This window comes from Nelumbo nucifera, chromosome 3, assembly GCF_055504915.1.
Source record: "Nelumbo nucifera cultivar China Antique chromosome 3, China Antique-T2T, whole genome shotgun sequence".
In the NCBI taxonomy this organism is placed as follows: Eukaryota; Viridiplantae; Streptophyta; class Magnoliopsida; order Proteales; family Nelumbonaceae; genus Nelumbo; species Nelumbo nucifera.
In genome coordinates this window covers 48635245-48662502 of record NC_142651.1, presented here as the reverse complement: position 1 = coordinate 48662502, position 27258 = coordinate 48635245, and the positions used below count along the sequence as shown (strand labels likewise).

At 38.4% G+C, this 27258-nt stretch overlaps 1 protein-coding gene across 1 annotated transcript in view; it reads right to left on the bottom strand.

The window, feature by feature from the left end:
- SWP (RNA polymerase II transcription mediator) overlaps positions 1-27258 on the bottom strand; it is a 40851-nt gene that overhangs the window by 2367 nt on the left and 11226 nt on the right. Inside the window, exons 3-7 of the mRNA XM_010275899.3 lie at positions 25393-25490; positions 18697-18871; positions 16992-18012; positions 15864-16879; positions 1324-2414 (exon numbers count right to left, since the gene is read on the bottom strand). Of these exons, the coding sequence (XP_010274201.1) occupies positions 1324-2414; positions 15864-16879; positions 16992-18012; positions 18697-18871; positions 25393-25490 (3401 nt within the window). The remainder of the gene's footprint in view (positions 1-1323; positions 2415-15863; positions 16880-16991; positions 18013-18696; positions 18872-25392; positions 25491-27258) is intronic.

Here is a 27258-nt window from a genome sequence, read left to right as displayed (position 1 = left end):
GAATCCCCTGGATGAGTGATCACAGAGAGGTCTCAAACGTGGAGAACAATGTCTCTTTTTCTCTTTCTGTTGATTTCAGAAGCACAGTAATCAACCATTAAAATAAATCAAGAAATATAAAAAATAACTTTTTGGTTAAACTCAACTTTAGATATCTGGTCATCTTTCATTTGTTTTTTGTTGATATCAGCTATTTATTTGTTCAATCAAACTTAAAAGGAGGCAAAGAAACCATTAACATCATTTTTTTGTAATGGTAACTACAATAACTTTATTAAATGTATAAAACAATAGTTGTGTACAATACGCTAAGTGTCACATGAGAAGAAGAATGCTGTGCATTCCACTACCACTAGTGAGGCTTGCATTTCCCCCCTTATTTTATTTTTTTACATAGGTGTTCCTGAGTTGCATTGGTAAATTCTTTTATCTTTGTTTTTTATGAAAACACTAAACAAACCTCTCTCTCTCTCTCTCAATTCTTTTATCTTTGTTTTTTATGAATACACTAAACAAATTGACCATGGGTTTGTAGTCAAATTCTAATATACAAAAATCAAGACTAATAAACATTAGATTTGAATAACTGTTTATTAAATATCTAATAATACCTGAACTGAAATCAAGATGGCCTTGCCCAAAAAGTAAGTTGACCAACCATCTAGAAGTTATTTTCTTTCTTTAATATACATGCTTCATTCTCATCTGGATGCCCTGGGAAGTGTTCCAGAGAATCTTGTGTATTAGCAGTCACAATGAACATCCCATCCCAAGTTTCCAATTAAAGACCAAGATTGACAAACTGTCTCTAGTTGGATATTTTGCAAGGATGGTGCTCTGGATTGGCTACATATTGTAGGGGACAAGATGTCCTTGCAAATGATACTGAGCCACCCTGATCATTCCATCCAGGGAAGGACTCATTTTTTCGTATATTTTGTAAAGGGGCTCTTGTACATGGGTTTGGGTTGTTCTAGATTATTCTCCACCTATTCCTAGGACATAATACTTGCTCCATATTTACATTTTATAACTAGTGCGGCTGATTGCTCCTGATATAAATCAAGAATCTAAGCTGATGTCTTTTTAGATATCTTTCTTACATTTTGTCTCACCCCCCTCCTTTGTTTGAGAATTATACAAGTTCTTCATTGATGAAATTAACCAAATCATGTCTGCATTTTCAGTTTTCAACTAATTATTTAATAAAATGCAAACCTGATAGCCAAAAGGAATTAAAAACCTTCTTTAATATAAACAAACAGTTTCAGGGCAACCAAGAAATCACTTCTAATAAACAAAATGATAGGAATTAGTGTTTACCCCACAAAGAAACGTAAGGCTGGTTGCTCCTGGTCCAAATTTAAAAGAGCACCTTCATTGTCCTTAAGAATTGACCCAAGAATCTCTTTCAAAAGATCAGGTAATTGTGCAAATAGCCACAGAACTCCAAGGTATTTGAGAATTCCCCGTAAAACCTTTTTGAGAGCAACGACAGGAACCCATCCACCACCATATCCTCCATCATCCCCAAGCCCAATGAAAGCTGTATTGAGTTCTCCCCTTACATGCACAGGTACACCTGTGCCTGGTGTTCTACGTAAAGGTAATCCTGAGCCAACAGCTGCTAAATTTTGAGTTAACAGAGCATTGCCCATGCGACTTAGACCAGCTACCTGGTTTCCAGCCATTGGAGTCGATCTAGAAATCGGACTAGAAGCTGTAAGGTTAACACGGCTTCCACCAGCAGCAGAAAGTTGTGCACCTGAACCAGGGTTCAGATTGCTTGAATTGACAAGTCCAACTGGCTGTTGACCACCACTGAAATTAGGTTCTAGACCATTCAACTCCTGGGCAACATGCTCCATTATGAAAGGTCGAAACTGAGGGCATGGTAATGATCCCCCAAAAGAAGGACCTCCTTTGGGTGGTGTTGCTGGCTGTAACCAAACCTGATCTCCAGCAAAGCAACGCATGTCAACTGCAAAGTTTTTACGATAGATGATGCGAATCCAGTATGGACCGCGCAATACAACAGAGACATCAATTGGAAGCAGTGAGCTAGGAACAATTCCAGGTCCACCTCTTCCTGCAACAGCCAATGTTGCAACACTATGAAAGCTGTGACTCCCAAGAGGACCCATGCCAGTACTTGCAACAGGATTTCCTACAGTAGTAGATGTAGCCTGAGTAGCATTTGACGATGAACCGCCTGGCAACAGTCCTTGCGATGGCATAAAACCGTTTTGCTTTGGAATAGCAGAGAGATTGGCTGTTACACCAGGAGCACCAGAAGCAGGACCAGCACGTGCAGGTCGAGTTGCAGCTGCAAGAGAAAGCAAAGGTCCTGCAGTCAGGCGAATGCAATCCAAAAGTGATGAAACCTCAGCTCCATTGATAAAATCTTCCAGGAACTGTCAAGAACAGAGAAGTTGCATGTTAACGCTTTGCTAGAAATTAGAAAAAAACACAAATTTGTAAGAAAGATATGATATATTGATTATGATAAAACACAAATCCTCCCTCTTCTAAATTGTAACCCAACAATCCAAAATAAAATTAAAAAGAAATATCTCAAGAAGAATATGATATATCATACCAAGAAATTAAATATCATTTTATCCCATGCTTTTGGCTGTCTTGAGTTTGTTTTCCTTTAACTCCACTAAATATTTGGATTTGAAGTTGTAAACTTGTAATACACTCCAGAGAAACCTTATCCAGTACACTTATATGGCATTCGCAACAAAACAATGCCAACCACTTCAATAACTGTTCAAAGAATTAATTAGATAGTGACCCTGGCTCAAGGCACTTCTATAAAAGGAGACAAATTGTGGATCAAATATGGGTGGCTAATGAAGCAGTTGATGATATAAGGAGCTCCAGAAGTGGGGATTTGTGTATAAATCAGATCAGAAAAGCATGCAACCATGTTAACTTGATGTTTTCTTAACTGGCTGCTCAATAAGATGGGATTTGGAATGCAATGGATCAAATGGAACCCCAAAAGGTTTTATAAAGCAACCAGAGAATTGAGGGAGGGAGACCCACTCTCTCCCCTACTATTTATTTTGGTGGCAGCAGATGAAAAGAGACTAATCCCCACATTGGTAGGAGCCTCATGCACTGGGCTGCCCTTTTAGTTAGTCATAATGTTTACTATGTATAACATATTGTTTACGTAAGACACGTCCATGAATCCTACTTTTGGTTTCACCAAGTCAGAATACCAGTAATGTGTCAAATTCCAACTCCCATTTCCGAGTTCATGCCATCTCTGACAAAAACATATTCATTTTAGTCATCCTTACCACACTCAAATATCTCATGGGACTTTAGATTCAGGAGAGGTTTGAGAGACCATGAAACTCTTGAGATCATAAGCAAGATTTTTTGGTAATAAAAAAAAAAGAAAAAAAAAATTATTAATATGAAAGAATAATACATCAAAGGTGATGAGAGGTCACAAAAGACGATCAAAATACAATAAGCAAAACATCACTATAATACAACAGTGATCAAGATTAGACTTCTAAAACAGATCAAAAGTTGTCTTCAAACACTTATTTTGATACACCTTCAAATTCTGACAAGACTAATACCCAGTCCCTACTCCCTAAGTGTTTTTTCCACTTAAGTAAAACGTTATGTTCTCCGGTCTTCGATATTGACCTCCAAATGTTCTTTTATTTCCTTCCTTCCAAATTTCCCAATAGATGGCAAAAGGAATGCAACTCCAGACAGTCTTTGATCTCCTATTTCCTCTTGAGATAGGCCAGCTGCCAAAGATTTCACATGGGGGTTTTTGGAATCCACATGTCAAGACCAAAAAGATTGAAAAAACATTGCCAAACAAATTTCAAAAAGCAACATCCCACAAACAGATGCATCACGTCCTTCTCATCAACGATACACAGAAAACAACTTCCCGCAAGTGAAATCCTCTTTGATCAAGAGTTAGTATGCTATCCAATGAGACCAGCCATGCAAAAGTCTCCATCCTTAGAGGCATTGGATTTTACCCAAACCCCTTAACCCCTGATCTGTCAACTTGATTTCTCGCCAAGATTTTGTAATAAAACTTAACTAAAAACATTCGTTTATGCTCTCTTTCCACCACTTACATCTCATCTTTCTGTCTGGATCTCGGTATACTGCAACTTTTCCAGCAACTCAACACAATCTTTTTTTTTTTTGATGAATAATAGTAAGTTTATTGATTCAGAAGCAAATTAGAGCGAGTTCATACATCATCCCAATGAGAGGCGCGAGCTGCAGCCCCTCCTTGAAACTTACAAGTAAACTAGGAAAGAAAAACAAGAATCACAACTGAGCCCAAAATAATTCTTCCCTATTTACCCCTTGCTTAGCTAACACATCTGACAAGGTATTTGCTGATCTCCCCACCCACTGTACAGTGACCAACATATTCCTTGTCAACCAACTAAATTTCTTCATTTCATTCTTGTATTGCCACATAGCCTCTTCAGAATTTTTCAACCAACCCACCACCACTTTGGAATCCCCCTCGATTATTAGTTGTTGTACCCCCAGCTGGTTTGCAAATTGGACCCCTTGTACAGCAGCTAAAAGTTCTGCCCTGATGGAATTCCCAATTCCCAAAGGACCTGAGTAGAGCAACAAAATCTCTCCCTTCTCATTTCTCAAAGCACCCCCCCCATTCCGGATAATCCTGGATTACCCATGCTGCTTCCATCAAAGTTCAACTTAATTGAGCCTTCGGGTGGAAGAGACCAACTTGTAATTGATTTGGCCTTTAAAGATGAGCACCTTGCTACTGCTAACCAATTTCTCCAAATGTCATTAAAGGAGAATTGACGAAAGATTTCCAAGGTCTTCAGCCAATGTATTGCCCTGTTTAACACACAATCTTTCAAATCTTGGCTGTTCCTTTCCTTATCTTGAAAAATTTTGAGATTCCTTTCTTCCCAAAGAGTCCAAGTCAAGGCAGCACGAGCACATCTCCACATAATTCTCCCTATTTTTGTAGGCCAATAAAAGGTAGAATGGTTGAAGAGCATGTGAACTTCTGCTGGTAGACTCCAACTACCCCCAAACAACGAAAGTAGCCAAGCCCAATGGTCTGCAGAAAAGGGACAAGATACTAATAGATGGTAACAATCCTCACCGTGAGCTCTACAGAGGATACACCAATTAGGAGAAATACAGAGAAAAGGTCTTCTCTTTTGTAGGTTGTCTAAAGTGTTTACTTTCCCATGGAAAACTTCCCAACAAAAAGCCATAATTTTCGGGGGGACTGGCCTACACCAAATTTCTTTTGACGGAAAGGGTTGGTGAGTAGAAAGTTGAGAGATGGACTTGAAAAAATAAGCACAAGTGAAGGTTCCATTGGGTCTAGGAGTCCAAACCCTCTTATCTGGCTTGGAGGATCCAAACAAACCTGATTAAGACACCCAAGCAAAAAAGAAAGAGACTCAATTTCAGCATCCCTAAGTCCTCTACGAAAACCAAAATCCCAAGTAGGATCTAAGGGTGTTCCCAAGGGTGAGACAAATTTTGAGACCACCTCTTTTTTGTACAAAGAAATAGAAAAAAGTGAGGGGAACAAATCCTTTAACGGTGAGTCTCCTACCCAAATATCCTCCCAAAAAATGAAAGAGTTGCCATAACAAACTTCATACCTGATAAAATTGAGGAATTGAGGAAGGGTGTTGTGAATAACCTTCCAAGGTGCTGCTAGGTTAGCTTGCCTCGATACACCATCATCCCATCCATTCTCTGACCTCCCATGAATGCTTCCCACCACCTCATGCCACAATCTCTCTCTTTCCAAAGGCCATCTCCACAACCATTTCCCTAACAAAGCTTGATTCTTTCTAATTACCCTCTCAATTCCCAAACCCCCCTCTTCTTTACTTCTGCACACAATTTCCCAATTAACCAAGTGATCCTTTTTCTCTTGCCCCGGCTCCCATAAGAAGTCTCTCATCAACTTCTCCAGCTTCCTAGCTTCCCTAACTGGTATCCTAAAGACAGACAAATAATAGGTAGGTAAGTTAGCCAAGGTAGCTCTTATTAGGGTAATTCTTCCTCCTAAAGAAATATAGTTCCTCTTCCAAGAGACTAATCTCTTCTCAAATTTTTCTAATACTGGGGTCCAAAATCTACTCTCCCTAGGATTTGCCCCTAAAGGAAGCCCTAAATATGACATAGGCCAAGCAGAGGTGGAACACTCAAGACACTCCTCAATAGCCTTGACCTCCCCTACCTCCAAATTTATACCTGCTACGCAACTCTTTTCCAGATTTATTCTCAAATTAGAGACACTTTCAAATCCTTTTATTAGCTCCTTTAGGTTTGCTACCTTTTCACTAAGACCTCCTTCACAAAAAATCATTAGGTCGTCTGCAAATTGAAGGTGGGTGACGGGGAATTGGTGTCTCCCTATTCTCCAACCCCTAATGGCATCTTCGTTGTCAGCCTTAGTAATGATCCTACTAATCACATCAGCTATTAAGGTAAAAAGGAATGGTGAAAGTGGATCCCCTTGCCTGACACCCCTGCAAGCTGGAAAAAAAATCCCTCACCGTACCATTTACCAGAATAGAATAGTGACAAGTACTGATACACCCAAAGATCCAACTACACCACTTGTCCCCAAAACCACCATTCCGCATAACCTCTAATAGAAACTCCCAGTCCACCAAATCATAAGCCTTTTCAAGATCCAATTTACAAATGAATCCTTTCCTACTAGACCTTTTCATTTCCTCCACACACTCATTCGCAATTAAGATCTGATCTGTTATTTGTCGCCCTTGAATGAAAGCCCCCTGAGTTTCACTAATGATGGTAGGGAGGACTGTTTTGATTCTCAATGAGAGCACTTTAGCCAGAATTTTATAGATGCTTATCACTAGACTAATAGGCCTATAATCTTTTGGGTGGTTGGCATCATTCTTCTTAGGTATCAAGGCCAAAAAGGTGGCATTAATTCCAGGGCTTATAGTGTGATTGTCTGCAAATTCCTTAAAGACTTCAGCTAGATCCTCTTTCAACACCTCCCAACAGTCTTGATAAAAACCCATTGTAAAGCCATCTGGACCCGGAGCCTTGGATCTATCCATTAGAAAGACAGCTTTCTTAATCTCTTCTTCCTCAAAATCCCTTTCCAGCCACCTTGCCACTCCATCAATCCTTGGCCAATCCACCCTTTCCATGACTGTTCTCTCACTCAAAGGCCTTCTATAAATCGATTTGAAGTGGTCCACAAATTTCCTGGCTATGTCATCCTGGTCGGTAATCACCTCCTCTCCTATCTCTAGCTTGGTCACAAAATTCTTTCTTCGTCTCCCATTGGCCAAATCATGGAAGAATCTAGTGTTCCCATCGCCTTCCTTAATCCACTTGTGTCTAGATTTTTGTCTCCAACTGATTTATTCCCTCAATAACACTTCTTCCAACTCCTTTTTTAATTGTCTCCTTAACACTCTGTCCTCCTCAGTCAGCCCAATGTGAGATTCCTTTACATCCAAATTCTCTATTCGAGAGATTAGGCCCAATTTTTGCTCCTCAATTCTACCAAACTGATCTCTATTCCACTCTTTTATTTTGGCTCTCAACCTTTTTAATTTCTTGTGGAACTTGATCCCCTTCCATCTTACCCCCCTCTCCTCCTCACCCCACCACTCCTTCACTTTTTTCACAAAATCTGGATGGGTAAGCCACATATTTTCGAATCTAAAAGGTTTGGGTCCTATAGGAAAAGACTCAGTTCCTATTTGGATAGGACAGTGATCAGAGGTGACCCTGGGTAATGCCCTAGCAACCAAGTTTTCCAAACTATTCTCCCAGGCAAGGTTAAAAAGGAATCTATCCAACTTCGAGCACAAAGGGGTTTCCTGAAGGTTGGACCAAGTGTAACTGGCTTGCAGCAGAGGTATTTCCTTCAGTTCACAATCTTCAATAAAACCATTAAATTTCCTCATGCTTGTTGAGATTACCTATTGGGGATTACTGGTTTCATCAGAGAATCTAATGACGTTAAAATCCCCGCCCAGGCACCAAGGACCATCCCATAGCCCCTTAATTGCATATAGTTCCTCCCACATCTCATTCCTCTCTCTATAGGAATTAGGGCCACAAACATTGGTTAAGACCCATACACACCCATTTTCTACATTCTTGCACTTAATGGAAATTGAGAATTTGCCTATCAATTCTTCCACTACTTCCACCACATCCTCCCTCCATAGTGTTACAATCCCCCCCGAGGCTCCCCAAGAAGGAGACGAGCTCCAACCTAAACCTCTAGACCTCCAAAAACTCCTCACCCATCTCCCATCCAATTCCATCAGTTTGGATTCTTGTAACAGCACAATATCAGGTTTTTCCCTTCGAAGTAGGTCTTTGATCGCCCTTCTCTTCCTTGCACTCCGTAACCCTCTTACATTCCAGCTAATAATTTTCATCGATACAAAATAGCAAAGGACCCAATAAGAGGCCATATTCTCCTCATTTTAGGCCCTTCCTCCTATCCCCTCTACCACTGAATTCTAAATCCCCCTCAATGTCTGAGATTAGCCTTTCCACTTCAGATCTTTTTTTCTTATTTGTTCCTCTTTTCTCCCCCTTCCCAATTTCTCCATCCTTTCCAACCAATGTTTGAGAAAGAATTTTACCCTTCTCACACTTATTTTTGCTACAACATCTTTCTACGAATCCTTCCTTTTTATTTTGTTCCTCCATCATTGTACAGATCAACTCCCAAATTCTATCCGCCTCCCCCTTACTACTTCCTTCCAACACCCTCTCTCCTCCTTCCACTATCACCCTCTCTCTTGCATCAAAAACTCCTGGATGGGAAGCTGGGATATCTGTTACAGGCATAGCAAACAAGTCGGTACCTAAAACAGAATTGACACCCATACCTGATAGAACGGGGGTAGGACTAGAATCACTGAAAATGATTTGCTGACAGGCGACACATGGTTTTAAGGCCTTTCCCCTTTTTGGACAAGGTTGGGAAGTAGACATGGTGAAAGAATCACTTCCTGACGACCTACCCACTTGGAAAACCTTTCTCTGTGTTTCCGACACTAGAATACCCGCATCCATACTCACGGCCGATTCTTGTCCCTCTCCACCAACATCTTGTAATTCATTAGACTCAAGGTCAGCTCCCTCGACGAAGGGAGGAGGAGTTTTCATAGCTTTAGAACCAATTTCTTCACCATTCCTAGTCTTCCCGCCACCTGCCTCTTCAGTCTCTTCCTCTAAGAACAACTCTGTATGCAAACTTTCTGTTTCAAGAAGATCATTGTTGCTTTTCGAAGACAAACTTCCCAGAATTAGTGTTTCGTCTCTATCAGAATCGTCGTTACTGTTTTGTTCACTCAACCAATCTTCAAACCCTACTCTGTTCTCATCACTAGGCTTCATGTATCTCGGGTTGCGCCCATCTGGTGAGAGACGGTTCGCCAGGTTGGATGGGACCCACTGTAGAGAGCCTCGAGACTGCGAGTCTTGAGACTTTTTTGCGCCTGAACTGTTCGGTCGAGAGGAAGGGTTCGGGGTTGAAGAAGATAGACGCTTTATCTCGTCTATCAGCTCATCCCTCCTCCCTGTCACGTGCTTACTTAACAAGTCCCTTGGCCCATCTGTCTTATAATGGGCCTTGGGCTCAAGACTATAGGAGCCCAACTTCAAGTCCTTTATTTGAAAAGCCTTCTCCGGCCCACCATAATAGGGATCCACTCGATTGGGCCCTTCTTTTCGTCCTACGTGACCACTTAAAGAGTCACGCCCCCCTGTTTTAATGGTCAAACCAGCAACCTTCCCTGTCTGAGATTGCTGGTTCAGCCTTCTCCCTTTCGACAGTAGAAGCTTTTTGTCTTTTTCCCCTAACACCACATGCGCAAAGGATCTGCCATTTGTCATACCCTCTTCTTGCTTTCTCCAGGTTTGACCTTCCAACTGCCCCAAAGCTTTTTGGCTTCCCAGAATATGTTGGCCCTTTTTAGTGAAACATCCCTTCCCATTTGAATTACCCAATCTCACTAGTCCACGTAGTGCTTCTTCTTCCTCCTCCCCTCCTACCAACCGAGCCTCCTTCCACAGCCCTGCTTCAATGGAGGAAGCTAACCACACAGAGACAAAGCTCCCCTCTGTTCGTACCTCTACCTTTCGTGGAAATTCTTCTGGCTTCACACCACTTAGCAGGATTGCTACTGAATAGAGATCGCCCCAGAAAGCACCTTTCAAGATTCCTCCACACAACACAGCTATAGACTCTGCTATTTCTTGTTTCCATAGATGGAATGGAAAGCCTATTACACGCACCACCACACCATCTTCAACAAAAAAATCCTTGGAGTTGGATGTTAGATTCCATTTGAAGACTGTGAATGATCCGAACTCAGCCTGAACATTGATAGCTAATATTTCCAAATCATTCTCTAATGGATCTAGGATGGCTTTACAGTTATCGAAGGGGGTTACTATGAAGACACTCTTCAACTTCAACCTGGTTGCCAGTAAGTCAGCTACCCTCCTCCAATCATTAACCTTTTCCATGGCTTGTATCACAAACTTACTATCCCACTCCTCTCTCTCTAGACCTCCCACCATTCTGCAATGGCCTTTTGTTTTTGCCATGACCACTGGCCCTTGTTGTACCCTGCTGTTACTGAAATAAGCCTTCTCCTCCCTTATGGAGGCTTTTTTCTCATTTGCTACTCTTTGAACTAAGAACTCTTTGAGCAACCAGTCTACTTCCCCCCAGCCTTGGTTCTGTTTTCCTGCTGGTAGACACACCAGTTGCCTCTGTCCCTTCCCAAAAAATTCAGTCAAAGCTATGAAGAACCCCTTTCTATTCCTCTTACATTCAACAACATATCTTCTCCCTTCTAGTTTACTAAAATCCTGCCAGTTTATCTGCTTACCTTTTGAACAGGCTCCAGCTATGAACTTTCTTAGCCACTCGATCACTTCTAATCCTTCCAGCAATATTGTACCCTTTTTCGCTTCCCTTACCTTCAGGCTTACCTTCCCCTTGATTCTCATCTCTTCGAACAGGAGATTTTTTGCTTCTATCTTCAATGATCTCCTCCACTGACCTGCCTGCACGAACTCCATCGCCTCCATTTTCCCTCCCATCTTAGTTCCTCACCCACTGAGATTTTTTTCTCCTATAGTTTCTTCTTCTTGTCTCTTCTCTCTCTCCTTTCACTTTCTATAGCTTTTCAGACCACCTCATTCTTCCTCACCCACTGAAAGTATGGTAATCAACCGAAGTTCAGTTTCATTCTTCCCTGTTGTCTCTTCTCCTTTTCTCAAATAAACCTTGTGACCCGCAACTCAACACAATCTTCTATCTCCCAAATCAAGCAAAGGGCTTCTAAATCCGGGACTCCACTCCGCTCTTCCTTGATTCACATCATGCATTTCAGAAATTAAAACATTTTTCCAACTGAGCCCATATAGCCTTGACAGATCTCGCAAAGTTCATCTCCTTTGTTTCCCAAAACCTTATGCTGTTTCCATTTCCCACCTTGAAAGATGAACAATTCAACCAGGATGGTTGAAAGTTCATCTCCTTTGTTTCCCACCCAAAATGCTACTCCCAACTTACATGCAACTAGCTTTCTCCTTAGTGAATATCTTTCCTCCCCAAATTTCTACAGCCATTTCCCCAACAAATCTTCATAGTGACTTCACCTCCTGTGTCTCATCAGCCTATTAGAATTTCTTAAACCTATCTTCATTGACTCAAGGTGACAAACAAATCTGGAGCCATGATACATTGGGTCACTTTTCCTATGCTTCTTTTTAAAAAATCCTTGAAGAAACTCCCTCGCAATACCCCCTTTCCGATGAATGCCCTTTGGGTGGACAGAGTGTCTGGAGGTATTTCTCCAGAGCGTAAATCATCTCTTTCTTGAGTTCTTATTCAGAACTAGGATCTAGAGGTATTTCTCCAGCTTATGGGGCCCTCATTGAACAGCTCATATGGATGTAGCTGAGCTGCTTACAAGCCAACAAGATCATATGCACACAAAAATAAGAAGATTATTGTGGTACAGAATGACAGCAGTAATAAATTTGAAGTGCCTGTGAAGATTCTGGAGAAAGGAACACGAGCACATTTGAATACAGAACTCAGAGCATGGACTATGTAATTAGACGTGTCTAATAAGGATGACCCATTGGGGAAAGAATAAGAAGTTTAGAGGAGATACATATGATTCCATCTTGAAATGATGGTATGAATTGGTTAGTTCAGATTTTCACAGGGTAGTTAGACAGGTGGAATGGACAGTGCCCAATCCAGTAAAGATAAAACTGAACTTTCATGGCAGCTCACTAGGGAAGCCAGGACGGTCAGGGTTGGGCGGTGTATTCAGAGATTGTGAGGGACATATACTGCTAAGTTACACAGGAACTGCAGAGAATGGGAACTTCCTACGAGAAAAGCTCTTAACACTTGTTTTACAGATTATGGCTGGCAGCAGATAGGGAATAGAGGGATTTAATAGTTGAGAATGAATTTCAAGTGGTGATTAATTGGTTTAAGCAAAGACTGAGGACCCTTAGAACCTACAGCACCTGTTAACAGAAGCCATGACTTTGGCAGCCATGAATTGCTCATTCAGTTGGATGCCATTGGCTGATAACAATTTGGCAGCTTTCAGACCTGCTAGCACTGTTCCAGCTACTTCAGACTCAACAACCACACCCAGATCAGCAAGATTCAAGGGTCTGGAAATGGTCTAGTGATGGCATTTTCTCTGTGGCTCTCAGGCTTTTCTGTGGAAAGAGGTACGACTCCTTCACATTCCAACAAAGGTGTCTTTCCTGGTTTGGACGGAAGCTCTTGGCAAATGCCTTTCAAAGGATCAGCTGGACAAGAGAGGTTTGGTGCTGGACTCTCTGATCTGTGTCATGTGTGACAAGGAAGTTGAGTCTGTTGATCACCTGATGAGTGTCAGCTGGCGTTTGCCGAGTTCTCTGCCTGATTAGCTTTTTTTCCTGAAGTTGCCAGGCTTAAGTGAAAGGGGCAAGGTGCTATGGAGTGCTATTCTTCACATGGTGTGTTGGGTTCTATGGTAAGAAAGAAATGGAAGGATTTTTCAAGAAAATTTCTGTTCTTTAAATTATGTGGTGGTTCGGGCAATGACTACTCTGCATTCTTGGCTGTCTGCCAAGGATTCTTTCAAACATATCCCACATCATCAGTATTTGATTATGGCACCCTGCTTTTTTAATATCAGAGCCTGATTATCTCTTGTATTTGGCCTTGAAAACCTAGTTTTTTTTTTCCAGGTGGCTTCTCTGTATGGCTGTACATGGAGCATACTGAACAGATATATATTTTTTGTTCTTTAGAATATAATTTCAATACAATACCTTACCTCTTTTGCAAAAAAATGGCAGATAGCCTCACAAGGATGGAAATGTAAAGGACAGAATTGGAGTGGGATATAGGGGTGCAAATGGATCAGATCATGATTTGTTCCGATCCGAGATCCAATCCTATTTGGTTGAATTCGGATCACCCCTGTGGCAAAAAATGTTCAGCACCTTGGTATCCAACAACAAATCTGATAAAGATGAACTTTGGCGGTTGATAGGATGCAGCATGAGAAATTCAGGTTTGTCTTGAGCTTGAGTATACAGATTGAGAAGGAAATTTTCTAGCTCCTTCCTTTGGGTTTATTGGTTATGGTGATTCAAACATAAATTTGGCAATACTACCAAGACGAAGGATAGCAAAATATCTGGATTTTAATATATATTGGATGCAGGAGATTGATATGTGATTGTGAGATAGATAAGAAATTATACAGAATTTTGGAGATAGACATACCTTAAAGGAAATCAAAATATTATATAAACTTATAGATGGAAAGCAAGATCAGCCAATAGCATAGCTGAGGGTTTGGCAAAACAAGGAATAAACAGGAAACAAATATATTCGGGCTTAATATCTGAGGGTGCTAGGGATAGGAGTTGTAAACAGATAATTGTTTTAAATGGTGCATCAAACTGTTTATTATACATAGTTCAATAAAAGTTTCTGTTACTAATAAAAAATAAACAATTCAAACTTATGCAGGATTTCAAGGTACAAGTCTACAAGCTTTGTGTTAACAATATGATACTTTAACTGGCTGAGATAAGAGACTTTTTGAAATATTCTATTTCTTTCAGAATTTAGATTTCCATAATTTTTTGTATATCAAAATGTTATATTGGTAGTTTTTGTAAATTAAGTTTTATTTTGTTTTTTCTTCAAAAGCCAATCCTCACTTCATTCAGACCTGTGCTATACTTTGTGTTTCATGCTCTATGAACTCCCTGCACATTAATTGTGCCTTTCACTTTTAAAATACTGCATAGACATCATTCCTTGATTATGTGTATTATGTATAGCAAAGTGATGCGAACTAGCAGAACTACACCTTCACAGGAGCTCCCCTCCACCCCACCCCACCCCACATCCCCACCCAATACACAAATGCAAGAAAACTTGTATGTGTTTTAAAGCATTTTTTGATGTCTTCAGGACAACCTAGTTTGACGTGGCAAGCTCATGGAACTGGTATCATGTACCCATTCACTTCATCAACACATTGATCAGTTTAAAAACTTTAAACTAAATTGCCTGACAGGAAATGACATCAACTGCTGAGAATATGAAATTAATACAAGGCATTAGCTAGGGTTGTAAATGGGTTGGGTAGAATTGGATATATCAATAGGGCTGTTCACAAATAAATTCAAACCGACCAACCCAGCCCGACCCAACCCGATTTGGCCGGTTTTTCTTCACCACCAGTCGGTTTCGGGTTGGAAAGATGGGAAAACCGATAATTTGGTTCGGTTTCAGTTTTCACACATGAAAACCGAACCGAATTATCTATAAATATATTCTCACTGAAATATTATATATAATATGTATATTCCGAAATATATATTTCAGTTTTAAATGTATTTCCAATGAATATATTCTCATTGAAATATTATATATAATATGAATATTTCAGTTTTAAATAAATAAATATATATATATATATTGTTTTAAATATATATATTTCTGATTAGTATATTTCAGTTTTAAATATATTTCCAGAAAATATATTCTGAAATATTATATATAATATGTATATTTCCAATATATATAAAGCTGAAATATATATTTCGGAAATGTATATATTTAAACCCAAACCAACCCAAACCGACCAGGTCGGTTTTGCTTAATAGAGGGTCGGTTTTGGTTTAATCTTTAGGTAACCCGACCAGATCGGGTCAGTTGAAAAAAAAAACTAGTAAACTGACCCAACCCGACCCATGAACAGCCCTATATATCATACACCTAGATCCAAATTTGACTGATTAGTATCCAGATTCAAATAGAATTCATAATACAATTAGATATTGAATAGAATTAATAAATTGAACTCAAAATTATCAAAAATATTAAATTATTAATAAAAGAACTAAAAATGACTGATATTGTATATCATGAACAAAATGAATCAGAAATAACTTGTATGAAACACTAAAATAGGAATCTTTAGTAAAACTACAATATTCAAACCACTTTACTAATAGATACAATATAAATTTTAACAATATATAAGCATATACATTTGAATTGAATCAAAACAAATCGGATATGGATGAATCCATATTTGATCCAATTATAGACAAATTGAAATTGGCAGATAAATAATTTGAATTCAAACAAACAATACCATTTGCAGCCCCAAGTAAAAGCTAATAATACCACAAACAAGAATATGAGCAAATCATAAAGCACTAATAAATCCAATCCCCAAACATATATAAACCACATAATTGAAACAAGCACACACCTTGGTATGAGGCCAAAGTTGATCGGGAGAAACATGCATCGTGCAGCCCTCTTTACCTGACTCCCACTCTACAACAAAGCGGGCTACCACCCCAGGACCAAAACTAAACCACAAACTCATAAGACCCACTGCTTCAATTCTAAATGCCCTCCTCATCTGGTCTGTCACCTTGTCACCAACCTCAACGGAACCTTTTCCCCCAACAGGAGCTTTATTTTCAGCATTTGCACAATTCTCTTCTAGTTTATCCTCTGGTCTTACTCCAAGCAACTTCCGCATTCCAAGAGCAAAAGATCGAGCATTGGAAAGCCTTCTTAGATCAGCCACCAACTTCTTAATACTATCAGCCTCAACAGATCTATAACTTAGAACAACACCTTCTGGATCATAACGGATATGAGAATCAATATCAGATGTATTAGCAATACGAACACCAGAACCCCATGGTGTAGTGTTACTTCCCTTCTGTAGTTCCCAGAGGTCTCTGAAGTGCCGGTCATTTATCTTGACATCCCAGTACATGCTTCCAGGTCTGCCAAGTCGAAGACATATGTGTTGCCATGAATCATCCCTCGCAAATGGAAGCCTGAACCATAAGTTTGAGGATGGAGTTCGTAGACCAACTTCTTCAACGTATGGAATGTCAAGAGCATCCATCTGGCTAGTTAGCCGAGCATGTTTGATACAAAGTGAGCAGTGCCTCACCACATGAAGAAGAGCTATAACATAAATGTTAGAAGGTGCGTTCCCTTTATTTGCTTCAGCTAGAAGATTTCCATAAGTATAACCCTCAGTTCTAGAGATAAAATCTGATGAGTACAGAACTTGTGGAGGATGATTGCCTGATGATTCTGAGGTCTTCCTTCTCTTAGAAGAACCTGTACTTGCTTCTACCCCTTGGACTGAAGGGATTAACTTTACTATATCTGAAATTGTACGTTTTCGTGGATTTCTATCATGTTTAGGCATTATATCATAACTCGTACTCTGAGAAATCCCAGGTTCTGGAGCTTGGGCTGAAGAAAGAACATTGATTAAGATAAATATAATGAGTAAAAGAGATAATATCCCAATTGGAAGTCATATAAAACCAAGTAATAATTTAAAACTTTAGAGGAGGGATCTTACATACGGGAGTAGCAGTCCACATGTTGGATCCAGAGGCTCTAACAGAAACACCTATTTGCCCAGTGGGTGAGTTTCTAAGACCATTAGATTTCATGTTTGGTGCAGAAGCTCGAGATCCTGTTGGTCGTAATGGAGAAGAGAGCCGCGATGTCCGACCACCAGAAACATCTTTAGAAGATTCATTCAGAAATTTTACTTGATCATCATCCATACTAGAAGAGCTGATCTCTACTGAATGTGGAGACCTAAGAGAAGTCAAATCATGATCAGATTTTGAAGTTGATAGTTTTTGAATGGAGGGGCTTCTAACAGGGCTTGAAGAAAGAGAACTGACAGAGCTGGACTGAACTATTCCCTTCAAATTGTTTGATGGATATAAAGGACTATTAAAATGGGCACCACTAATAGTAGACTTTGTTACATTGTTAATCTGTGAAAACTGTGAACCCCCCTCCCACTTGGGAGATGAGATTCCAGACTTCATCCCTTGATGATTCATCGGAAGAGAACCCAGAAAAGGGGACGCATTAAATGATGAAGAGAGATGATTGTTTACAGGAAAAGGAGGACTCAATGCCCCTTTCTCAAGCTCAAACACCTCATCAACCACAGATGAAAAACTTGGATGAGGGCATCCAGATGACTGTACAGAAGTTTCTAAACCAAACTCAGAGAGAAGACCATGTTCAGAAGATTGATTGGGGCCCACTGCATTTGGCAAAGAAGAAAGTATCCTATCCCAGTCCAGAAGACTGGAATTGAATTCATCCTCGAGTATTTGTAGCTGACCAATGTCAATTTTGTTAAAGCGTATAACATGACTGGAGTCACTAGCTGTATGAGATTTCCCAGATGGATCTGGCTGGGTCTCTAGAAGTTTAAAGAGTGGTTTGAAGTCCTTATCAAGTTGCATCAGCAAAAAATAAGAGCTCCCACACTGTGGAAACCCCATTAACAACAAACTTGATCCATTCAAAATCGTCTTTGGTATCTTTACCGCAGCCAAACCTTGTTCATAAACCTGCAAGAACCAAATGTTCAGTCATATGTGCAAATTCACAAGTGATTGAAATATAAGATCTCAAGAATAGTTGACCCACCAATAGCGGACCGTGTGCACAACATAAAACATTAATGAACACTACCAACAAACTTCAAATGGTCCTAAAAAATACCATAAACAAAGATACCAGAATACTGCACAAAATTCAGTACTCACATTATGCATCTATCTTCTTTTATGAGCAATAGATGACACATTTGCAGCAGCAGAAGGTTGTCGTTTATTGATTTACTTAAAAATAGAAAGGAAAGACAAGGCATGAAGAGATTATTGGAAAGAGTATACATTGTACACTCAAAGTCATAAAGAGCCATCTTTTAAGTTTTTGCATTTTTAAAGAATTCAAGCTAGAATAGTTAATGTTTTCCAACATAAGGGTCATAACACTCAAAATCAAAAGCATTCTACAGCAAGCATGTGCCAACAATAACACAATCATATCTGAAGTTAACACACTGCAAAAGTAAACATTCCAAGATGGTTGAATATTGGTTCCAACTTGGTTTGACTTTCTAGGTAAAGAAAAACTTATAGATAACTGCTATAGACACAATTTGTTTACAAAAATACCTTCATAAGCAATATAGTTTGATTGGCTTAGGAAATAAAATGTGAGAAAAAAAAATAAAATGAAATATTTACCTTCAGGCCTAGAAACCTGCCAATTGATTCAAACAAGTGTAAAATACTTTTGCTTCTTAAGCTTGCAAACACTTCCGCGGCAGACATACTTCCCTGGTTTAAAGCTTCTTCACAATCTGACAAAGCAGATGGTGTGAGAATATTTCGAGATGATTGGAGAAGAAAACGACCATTTCTGCAAACCAAGAAGAATTTGTCAATGTAACAAATTCATGAAGGTAAAATTTTGGCTCTGATACCATGCAAAGGAAAGAAGAACCCTTGCTTTAATACCAATTTTTTATTACAGCAGTGAATAATCAGTGAGAAAACGGCAAATGAGCACAGAAGTTGCGGAAGTTAATTAGAGAAGATAGCAAGACAGTTTTGTGATAACCCAATCGCAGGTTTCATTGTGATAGACCACTATCTTTTATATTAACTCCTTATAACTCTCAATACAATGACAGTTCTGCCCTTAGTAAGTCAGCTGGGATACAACAATAATACAACTAGTAAATATATATGTCTGTAGCACATGGCAATTTCAGATAACATTAATAATCACATTATCCTTATCAGAACCCATTAAAAAAGATAATCAAAGTATGGTGTGCTGGTGGATTTAAATTTTGTATTTCATTTCAATTTTATAAAATTACTTCTTACTTATGATATTTATTTTTGTTTGATATGATAACCAATAAATATTAGAGATGTGCACAATTTTTTGCGTTTTCCATAATTTGTTATTTCTATCTATTTTTTTAGTTTTTAATATAAAATTATGACAGCATGTGTTGACCTATTTGACTTGAAAAAAGGATCTCATTTCTGGGCAACTTTAAATTTTCTATTACATTTCCATAATTAATTCTAAAAATAATTTTTGTTTACCACACTTATCTTTGTTTAATATTATAAACTTATAATATATTAGACATGTCAAAATCTTCAATTTTGTATTTTCTATCTATTTTTTAATTTTTATTATGTAATTATGACATCATTAGTTGACCACCGTTTTAAAAACTGACCTAGAGGCCGAATTATTTTTGCCTCCGGGCCACAGGCCACCAATTCGACCATTTGGGTAGAGCAGGTCAGACTGTGAGGACAAAAAAAAAGGGTCTTTTAGGGAAAATAGCGAAGCAAGGTGCCTTTGGCACTGGAATGCATAGATCTCAAAAAGCTACCCAAAATAAAAATAAAAATAAAAAAATAATCACAGCCAAGTGCAAAGTTATGGACTTATGGCCAATGAAAGTTTGCACATACATTGATTGAGCAACCCGTGACCCGGTGAACAGGTCAAATGGGTTAACAGTTCAACCATCCGGGTCATACGGTTTTTGACCAGGTCACCATTTTTTGACTGCCAAGTTTTAGGATAACCAGACCCAAAATCAAGGCTGAGTGATGGTTCAAATGGTTCAACCAATCGTGTCAACAACGGGTTAAAAACACTCGTTGACCAATTTTACCCAAAAAATTAGACCGTTATGTTGCAAGTCAAGTAGGTTGGGCAGGTTTAAGCGTAACCCAGGCCCAACCCTATGCATTGGGCCTAAGCATCTTGGCCAAAGTCAATCTTGATCCATCCAACCTGGGCCCAACCCGCACAGAAATTTGATGCAGCACTTGAATTGGGTTCAGACTTGGGTTTGCCAATCAGCCCCACAACAAAATTTGACATAAATGTATGTGTATAATTGTATATTCATGCATGTATGCATATATTATGTATATAGTCAAGCCTAACTTGGGCAACATAAGGGCTAGGATCGAGCCTAACCTAAAACATAGAAAAAGCCCAAACTTTTGAGACTAGGCACAGGCCCAGCTCAAGGACCAAAAACCTAAGCCAGTTTATCTAAAATTGCAAGTTGAGCCAATTTGAGCTCGAGTCAAGCCCGCCCAATTTGCATCCGTATCAACCATTGGTCAGTAATTAGATTCAAAAAAAATAGTTTTTTTCTGATAGTTTGCAAGCATGCCAAGGAGAGGTGCAAGGTGCAGACTCACCCTAAAAGAAAGTACAGCAACAAAATTACAATTGAGCCCAGTACAACTAATCCCTAAGTACCCCCCCTCCCACTTAACTAAAGAATCAACCAATGCATTGGCCTCCCTCCTCACCCATTGTATAAACAGATTCCATAGTTTTCAAGGCATCTAGGCGATTCTGGGCAACACTGGGGTGCCTAGTCGCCTGGGCGATAAAAAACTAATTTTTGGCTAGTTTCCTAGTTTTATATACCATTCAACAAGTATGTTAATAGAAAAAATAGCAATTCTCTTTATTAAGAACATTAAATTTCCTCTACAAATGTGGCAAATCATCACATCTAAAAGATAAAAATCTTTTACATATATTAATTTCATTATTTTCAAAAACAATACTACTATAATAAGTATTTAATAGAGCAAATTCATATTAATTAGCAGCTAAAGAAGGTTATTAACTTTATATGATAATTGATAAATATTCAAGATGGAAAGTAAAATAGAAAAAAAAAACAAGGATCGAGTTTCTGTTTTATTTAAATAGAAAGAGAGAATAGAAAAAAAAAAAAGAACTTTATTATTCTATTCTTTCTTTCCTCTTTCTTTTCTTTCTTTCTTTCTTTCTTTTTCTCTTCTCAAAACCCTTTGATCTTTTAAATTTCAATAGTAAAACATTAAAACAAAGTATAATTGATATATATAGCATATAATAAAATGTATTAACACATGCATTAATAAGATACAGCAATATAAATGATATTATAAAAGGCACCCGCCTTGTCATTTTTGCCGCCTAGGTAGGCACTTAGTCGCCTAGAAGGGCGCCTAGTTGCTAAAAGTCAAGGCGTTTCGCCCAGCCAAGGGTGCCTAATCGCCTAGGTGACGTCTTGACAACTATGCCAGATTTGTATTTTTTGTTAACCATTTGAACTTCTTCATTTCATCCCTATGATTAATAAAAAATAGCTTATTTATCACACTTATTTTTGTTCAATATGATGAATACATAATATTAGAGATGCACCCAAATTTTTTAACAAAACTTCTACAATTTTAATAATCTTTTTAAAAGTTTTGTAATTTTATTATGACATCATGAGTTCATCCATTTGACCTAAAAGGTTGAATCATTGACCCACCACTTGAATAGGAAAATGGTTTCGTTTTTGTTTTGGTTTAAAATCTTGTATTCTATTTCCATCACTAATAAAAATACATATTACTTATCATACTTATTCTTGTTTAGTATGATAAATATACAATATTAGAGATGAGCCTAAATTTTTCACAAAAAAAAAGTTAAATTTTTCTAATATTTATATTTTATTTTTTTTTATTTTACTATTTAACTATGAAACCATTGGATTAACTACTTACCCGCCACCCATACTAAAGGATGGTTTATTTTTCATGTTGGTTTTGAACACGGATTTTATATTATTGCAAATATTGGATATAGATTAAATTAGTAGAATTTATTTGTGAGAAACACAAGTACTTCAAATAAAGCATCTAAGGAGAGGATATGGGAGTTAACAGCTTAATGAGAGAGAATTGAATGAAGTGGAAACTCCACGATGTATTTCAAATATGTTTAATGTACATTAGATATAGGATTTTATGAGAGGGAATGGTAGTTAATAGCTTAAATATAGGACTTAATGAGAGGAAATAAAATGAATTTAATAAAAGTGGTAGTTCAAATTGTGTTTTTTTGCCCTCATAAATCAATAAAGAGGGACCAAATTCAAAAATAGGGGTATTTTAGTAAAAATAGTCCAGAATCTAGACCTCATTGATCTCCTCAACTTCTTTTAAGTTTGAACTTATAAAAACTGTTGGAAAGAAGGCTCAAAGTATTGACATGCTCGATACTCAAAAAATAAGTGCCAAGTGTGTAACCACTTTTACATTCCTTTTTTTACTTCTTCAGCCCAATCACTTTGCATGTGTATGCTAAGATGATTATTAGCATTTAAACATATTAAATAGACCCAACTCTAAGTATTTCATGTATCAGTGACCCTGAAACACAATACATTCCGTACAATACAAACCAATAAATTATGATATTTTGAACCCTGATTACAACTAATTCTTTCTCTGGACTCAAGACTCATTCTAAGAGTTGATTCATTAAAGCTAAAAAAGTTAGCTTGAAAAGGAATTGTTTTCAGTTAAGAAAGCATGCTTAAAATAGTGATTCTGGAGCAAAATTAAGAAACCATGCTTCAAAGAAGACAGTTGAATACCCATTTTGATTTTCTAATTGTCTTAATGTGGAAGAGCTATAGCAAGCAATGAAGCAACATATCATCATCTAAGCATGATATCTAGAGAAAAATGCCTTGTTTTCTTGAATCAAGTTTGTGATTCTAAAATGAGGAGGGGTTTTAGGCACAAGGCACCTAAACAAGTGAAAGCAGCTCTATTGCAAAGTGGCAATGGAAATTCAATGAGGAACCCACCAGCTTGTGGAGATAAGTTATAACTGGGAATATGGAACTAGAAATTTAAAATGGACCCAGGTGAAGCATTCCAAACCTAGGGCTGTGCTCCATGGAAGGGTATTAAATCTGCATCAAATGATTTTGCCAAAGGGAATCAATACAAAATTCAAAAAAGGAGGCAGTTAAATTTTGGCTGGATGTTGGTGCAGTAACACCCCCAACCCCCATATCTATTCTCTCTCTCACTATCCTTGATAGCTGCAGATTTTTTTAATAATGATAGCTGCAGATTCTGATGCACCAATTAGTGGATGCTCTGAAATCCATAATAATAATGCTGTTTGATGTCCCAAATTCAGAATAAATCTCAAAGATTGAGAGATTGCATCCCTCATTAAATTTCTACAGAAGGTGCAGCAGCAGGTATCACCATCTATTATAATCGCAAACAAGAGAATCTAGGTGTGGGAAGAATCTAGCCAATTCTCGGTTAAATCTATATTTGGGAGGTTGAGTTCTCAGTAAGTGGGTTCTTTCACTTCTGCAAAAATCTGGGTTCCGTTCATCCCATCAAAAGTGACATTTTTAGCATTGGGCTGCAGCCCTTGAGAAGAATCTTACTGCTGACAACCTGCTTAAAAGAGATTTCAGTCAAGCCTTCACCTGCCCCTATGTGCTAACTGCTAAGAATCAAGAATGTAAACCACTTCTTCATTCACTGTAAGTTCACAGTAAGCTCTAGCCTTCTGTTATGCAACTCTTTGGAGTTCTGGGCTGCTTTCCTGGAAAGGGTACATTCCCTTTTCAGCTGCTGAACTTGGAAGGCCTCAGCAAAAGAGGAAGTTTATTATGGAATGTGTGTTCAGCTGCCATTATTTGAGGAATATGGTGTGAAAGGAACAGCTGCACTTTTGAAAGCAAAAACAGCTCTTAAGAGGAGGTGTTGAATAGGTTTAAAGGCAATGTTATGCACTTGGCCAGCAGTTCATAAGCCATTTCAAGGGATACCATACTCTTCTTTAATTGATCATGAATCTCTTTTTGTAAACAGGAGTACAAATCTGCCATAAATCAGTACCATTGTACAGTTTCTTGTTGTACATAGGCTTATATTTTTCACAGTAATAAAATGCAACAGGAGTACAAAAAACCCTCCATTGGATGTCGTAAATCTCTGTAGCCCGAGTTTCTTTAGGCAACCAAAAAAAAGGGGAAGAGTAATGTGGAGAGCAACAAGAGCAGCTGTTATCTGGAATGCTTGGGAAGAAAGAAAACATAGGATTTTTCAAGGACGAGAAAATCTGAGGAGGAAATTGTTGACTGTGTAACTGTAAAGTGGTTCATTGGCTGAAATTATTAGAACTATTCAAGGATTTCTCAGTTGATGACATTGTCAGAGGTTGGAATGCAGTAGCTTCTTCTGATTCTTTAAAGACTGATGTTCAGGAGTTTTGGTCCCCATGAGTAGAACAAAACGTGAACTTGAATTTTGATTGAAGTTCAGCAGGTAACCCAGGTCCTTCTGGAATTGGGGGGACCTTTCAGAGACAGTGAAGGCAGGCTAATAGCTTTATATTCAGGACCTCTAGGAATGGGGGACTCTTTATGAACCGAAAGTTTTGGCCCTACATCAAGGTGTAAGGTTGTTGGCAAAGCAATTGGGATTCCACCAACTTGAGGTGGAAGGAGATTCTAAGGTGGTCATTGACTGGATGCAAATTAACCGTTTGGGCATCTGGGCACTTAGACAATTTGTAAGGGAAATCAATTATTTAGCAGGGGAGATTGGGGTTTCTTTTAGGTGGATCAACAGATCAGCAAACAGTTTAGCTGACACTTTGGCAAAACAAGAGGTTTCTAGGGAGAATTTGTTCTGAGCTGTGGTAATTTGTTTATCTTGGGATCAACACTTAGTTCTGGGTGGTTGATGGTTGGATTTCATTAATTTCCTCAATGGTCTTGTGATGAAATCAATCTACACCTCAATGGTCTTATCATGTTGTGTGAGATTTTTTATTGGTTGTCCTTATGTGAAAGATTCCCTTACCAAATCACAGATCATCACCAAAGAAGGATGACTATGATAGGTTATTCTTCTATACCATCCAAATTTAAACAAAAAAAGGGATTTTTGTTATAGAAAAGTTGCAACATATCAAAACCAATAAATCAAAATTGGGAGTCATATATTAAAAGAAATGATGATAGACAAATTCAAACCATGATATAAATGAAACTGCTTGATGAGAGGCAGATGTACCTAATGTTTATTCCAAGGGTAATATATGAAGAACCATAGGCCCTCACACGTAGAACTTCATTGCCCCCATATTCCCTAACACTGGATTTATTCTCTCTCTGCATATACAAAATCAAAACAAGACACCATTTAATGATTGCCCAAATTCACAAAAGAAGATAATAGATAAAAAAAAGTTCCTCCCTACACCTAACTAAGCAACAAAACAATTACATATTTACAACAAAAGTAGAATCAACTGTAAAGTATCACCGCACCTATCAAAAAAAAACGAAAAACTGTAAAAGCATCATTACACCAATCCAAAAAAAAAAAAAAAACTGTAAAGCATCATTACATATAGTCGATAAAATCCTAACTGCAAATGAAACAGTGGAGAATTTTCAAAAATCAAGGAATAAAGGCTTTGTTTACAAACGGGATCTAGAAAAGCCATATGACCATGTGGATTAGGAGTACTTACAATGGATGATCAACAAGATGGGTTTTGGGCACAGATGAATCATGTGGATAATAGAATGTGTAAGGATGACTCATTTTTCATTTCTCGTTAATGGAACTCAAAAAGATTTTTTAAGCATAAAGAGGTTTACAACAAGAGATCCTTTATCCCATATGTTGTTCATTTTGGTATAGAAGTTTTAAGCAAACTGCATCAAAAACGAATTACATCTCAAGGGAGTAGGATAATTCTCATTAAACCTACCATATATAACATTTCAAATTATTTCCTTTCAGCATTAAAAACTCCCTTGAAAGTGGTGAAGAAAATTGAGAAAATAATAAGACACCAGAGGATAACAAAAAAGGCCATCTCATTAGTTGGAGACTAGGGGTAAGGAGACGGAGAGAAGAATGTGGATTTGATGGGGAAATGGCTATGGAGATTTCCAAAGGAAATAGAGTCACGTGGGCCTTTGGTAATCAATATCTATAGGCTACACTCAAATGGGTGGATTCTAGTCCAGCCAGATATACCAAGTTGAAGAGACCTTGGAAAATTTTTTTGACCTTGCTTCCAATTTTCTTCACAACAAATCAGGCATGAAACCATCTTTGGGACAAGGGTGAAAGTTCTAGGATGATCTTTGGTGGGGAAAATGTCCCCTTTGCCAAACACTTCCCTTTTGTTTTTGAGAAACGATAACTTTCATTAAGAGCAAAAGAGGGAGGATGTACAAAAGAGCCAAAAGGAGTCAGAGACAGAAATTACAACAGCAAAATATTAGCACAATAAAAAAAAAAGCCCTATCTACCCCTGGTTCAGCTAAAGAATCATCCATAAAATTCAATTCCCTCGGAACCCATCTAAAGGAGCAAGAAAGATATGCTGAGATGTCCTAGATTTCCTTTAGCAGGTGCACTAATCTCCAAGGTCCCAACTCAAAGTTTGAAGTTCACCCAATTGCATTTCTATAATCACCCTCTGCAGCAATGGGAATAGCTTGAATGAATTTAGCCACACCCTTAACCCCTCTGAAAGATCACCATAATAAAATACATTTATGCATGCATGTATTCGTTCAGATGGGTTACGATTGGGTCAGGCCTGGGTTGGGTTGGGCTGGGCTCAGGTCGGGCTTGGGCTAACTGAGGCCTCACCCCAAGCCCAAACCCACCCTCCCCACAGTTTCTGTCATCTCAAGTTGGCCAGGATAACAGAACATGAACAAAGTATCCATCAGCATAACTATCACTGCCATCAGAAGGGGATAACCATGAGTTATTTTCATAGGGAACTACAATACAATGCAGTACTCAAAGCCCTTGCGCAACATCCCAACATCATTTGACAGTGAAGTTTTACTGCACGACATGATGAGATCAGATCACTTCTACATCGTCAAAAACATAAACACAACTTAA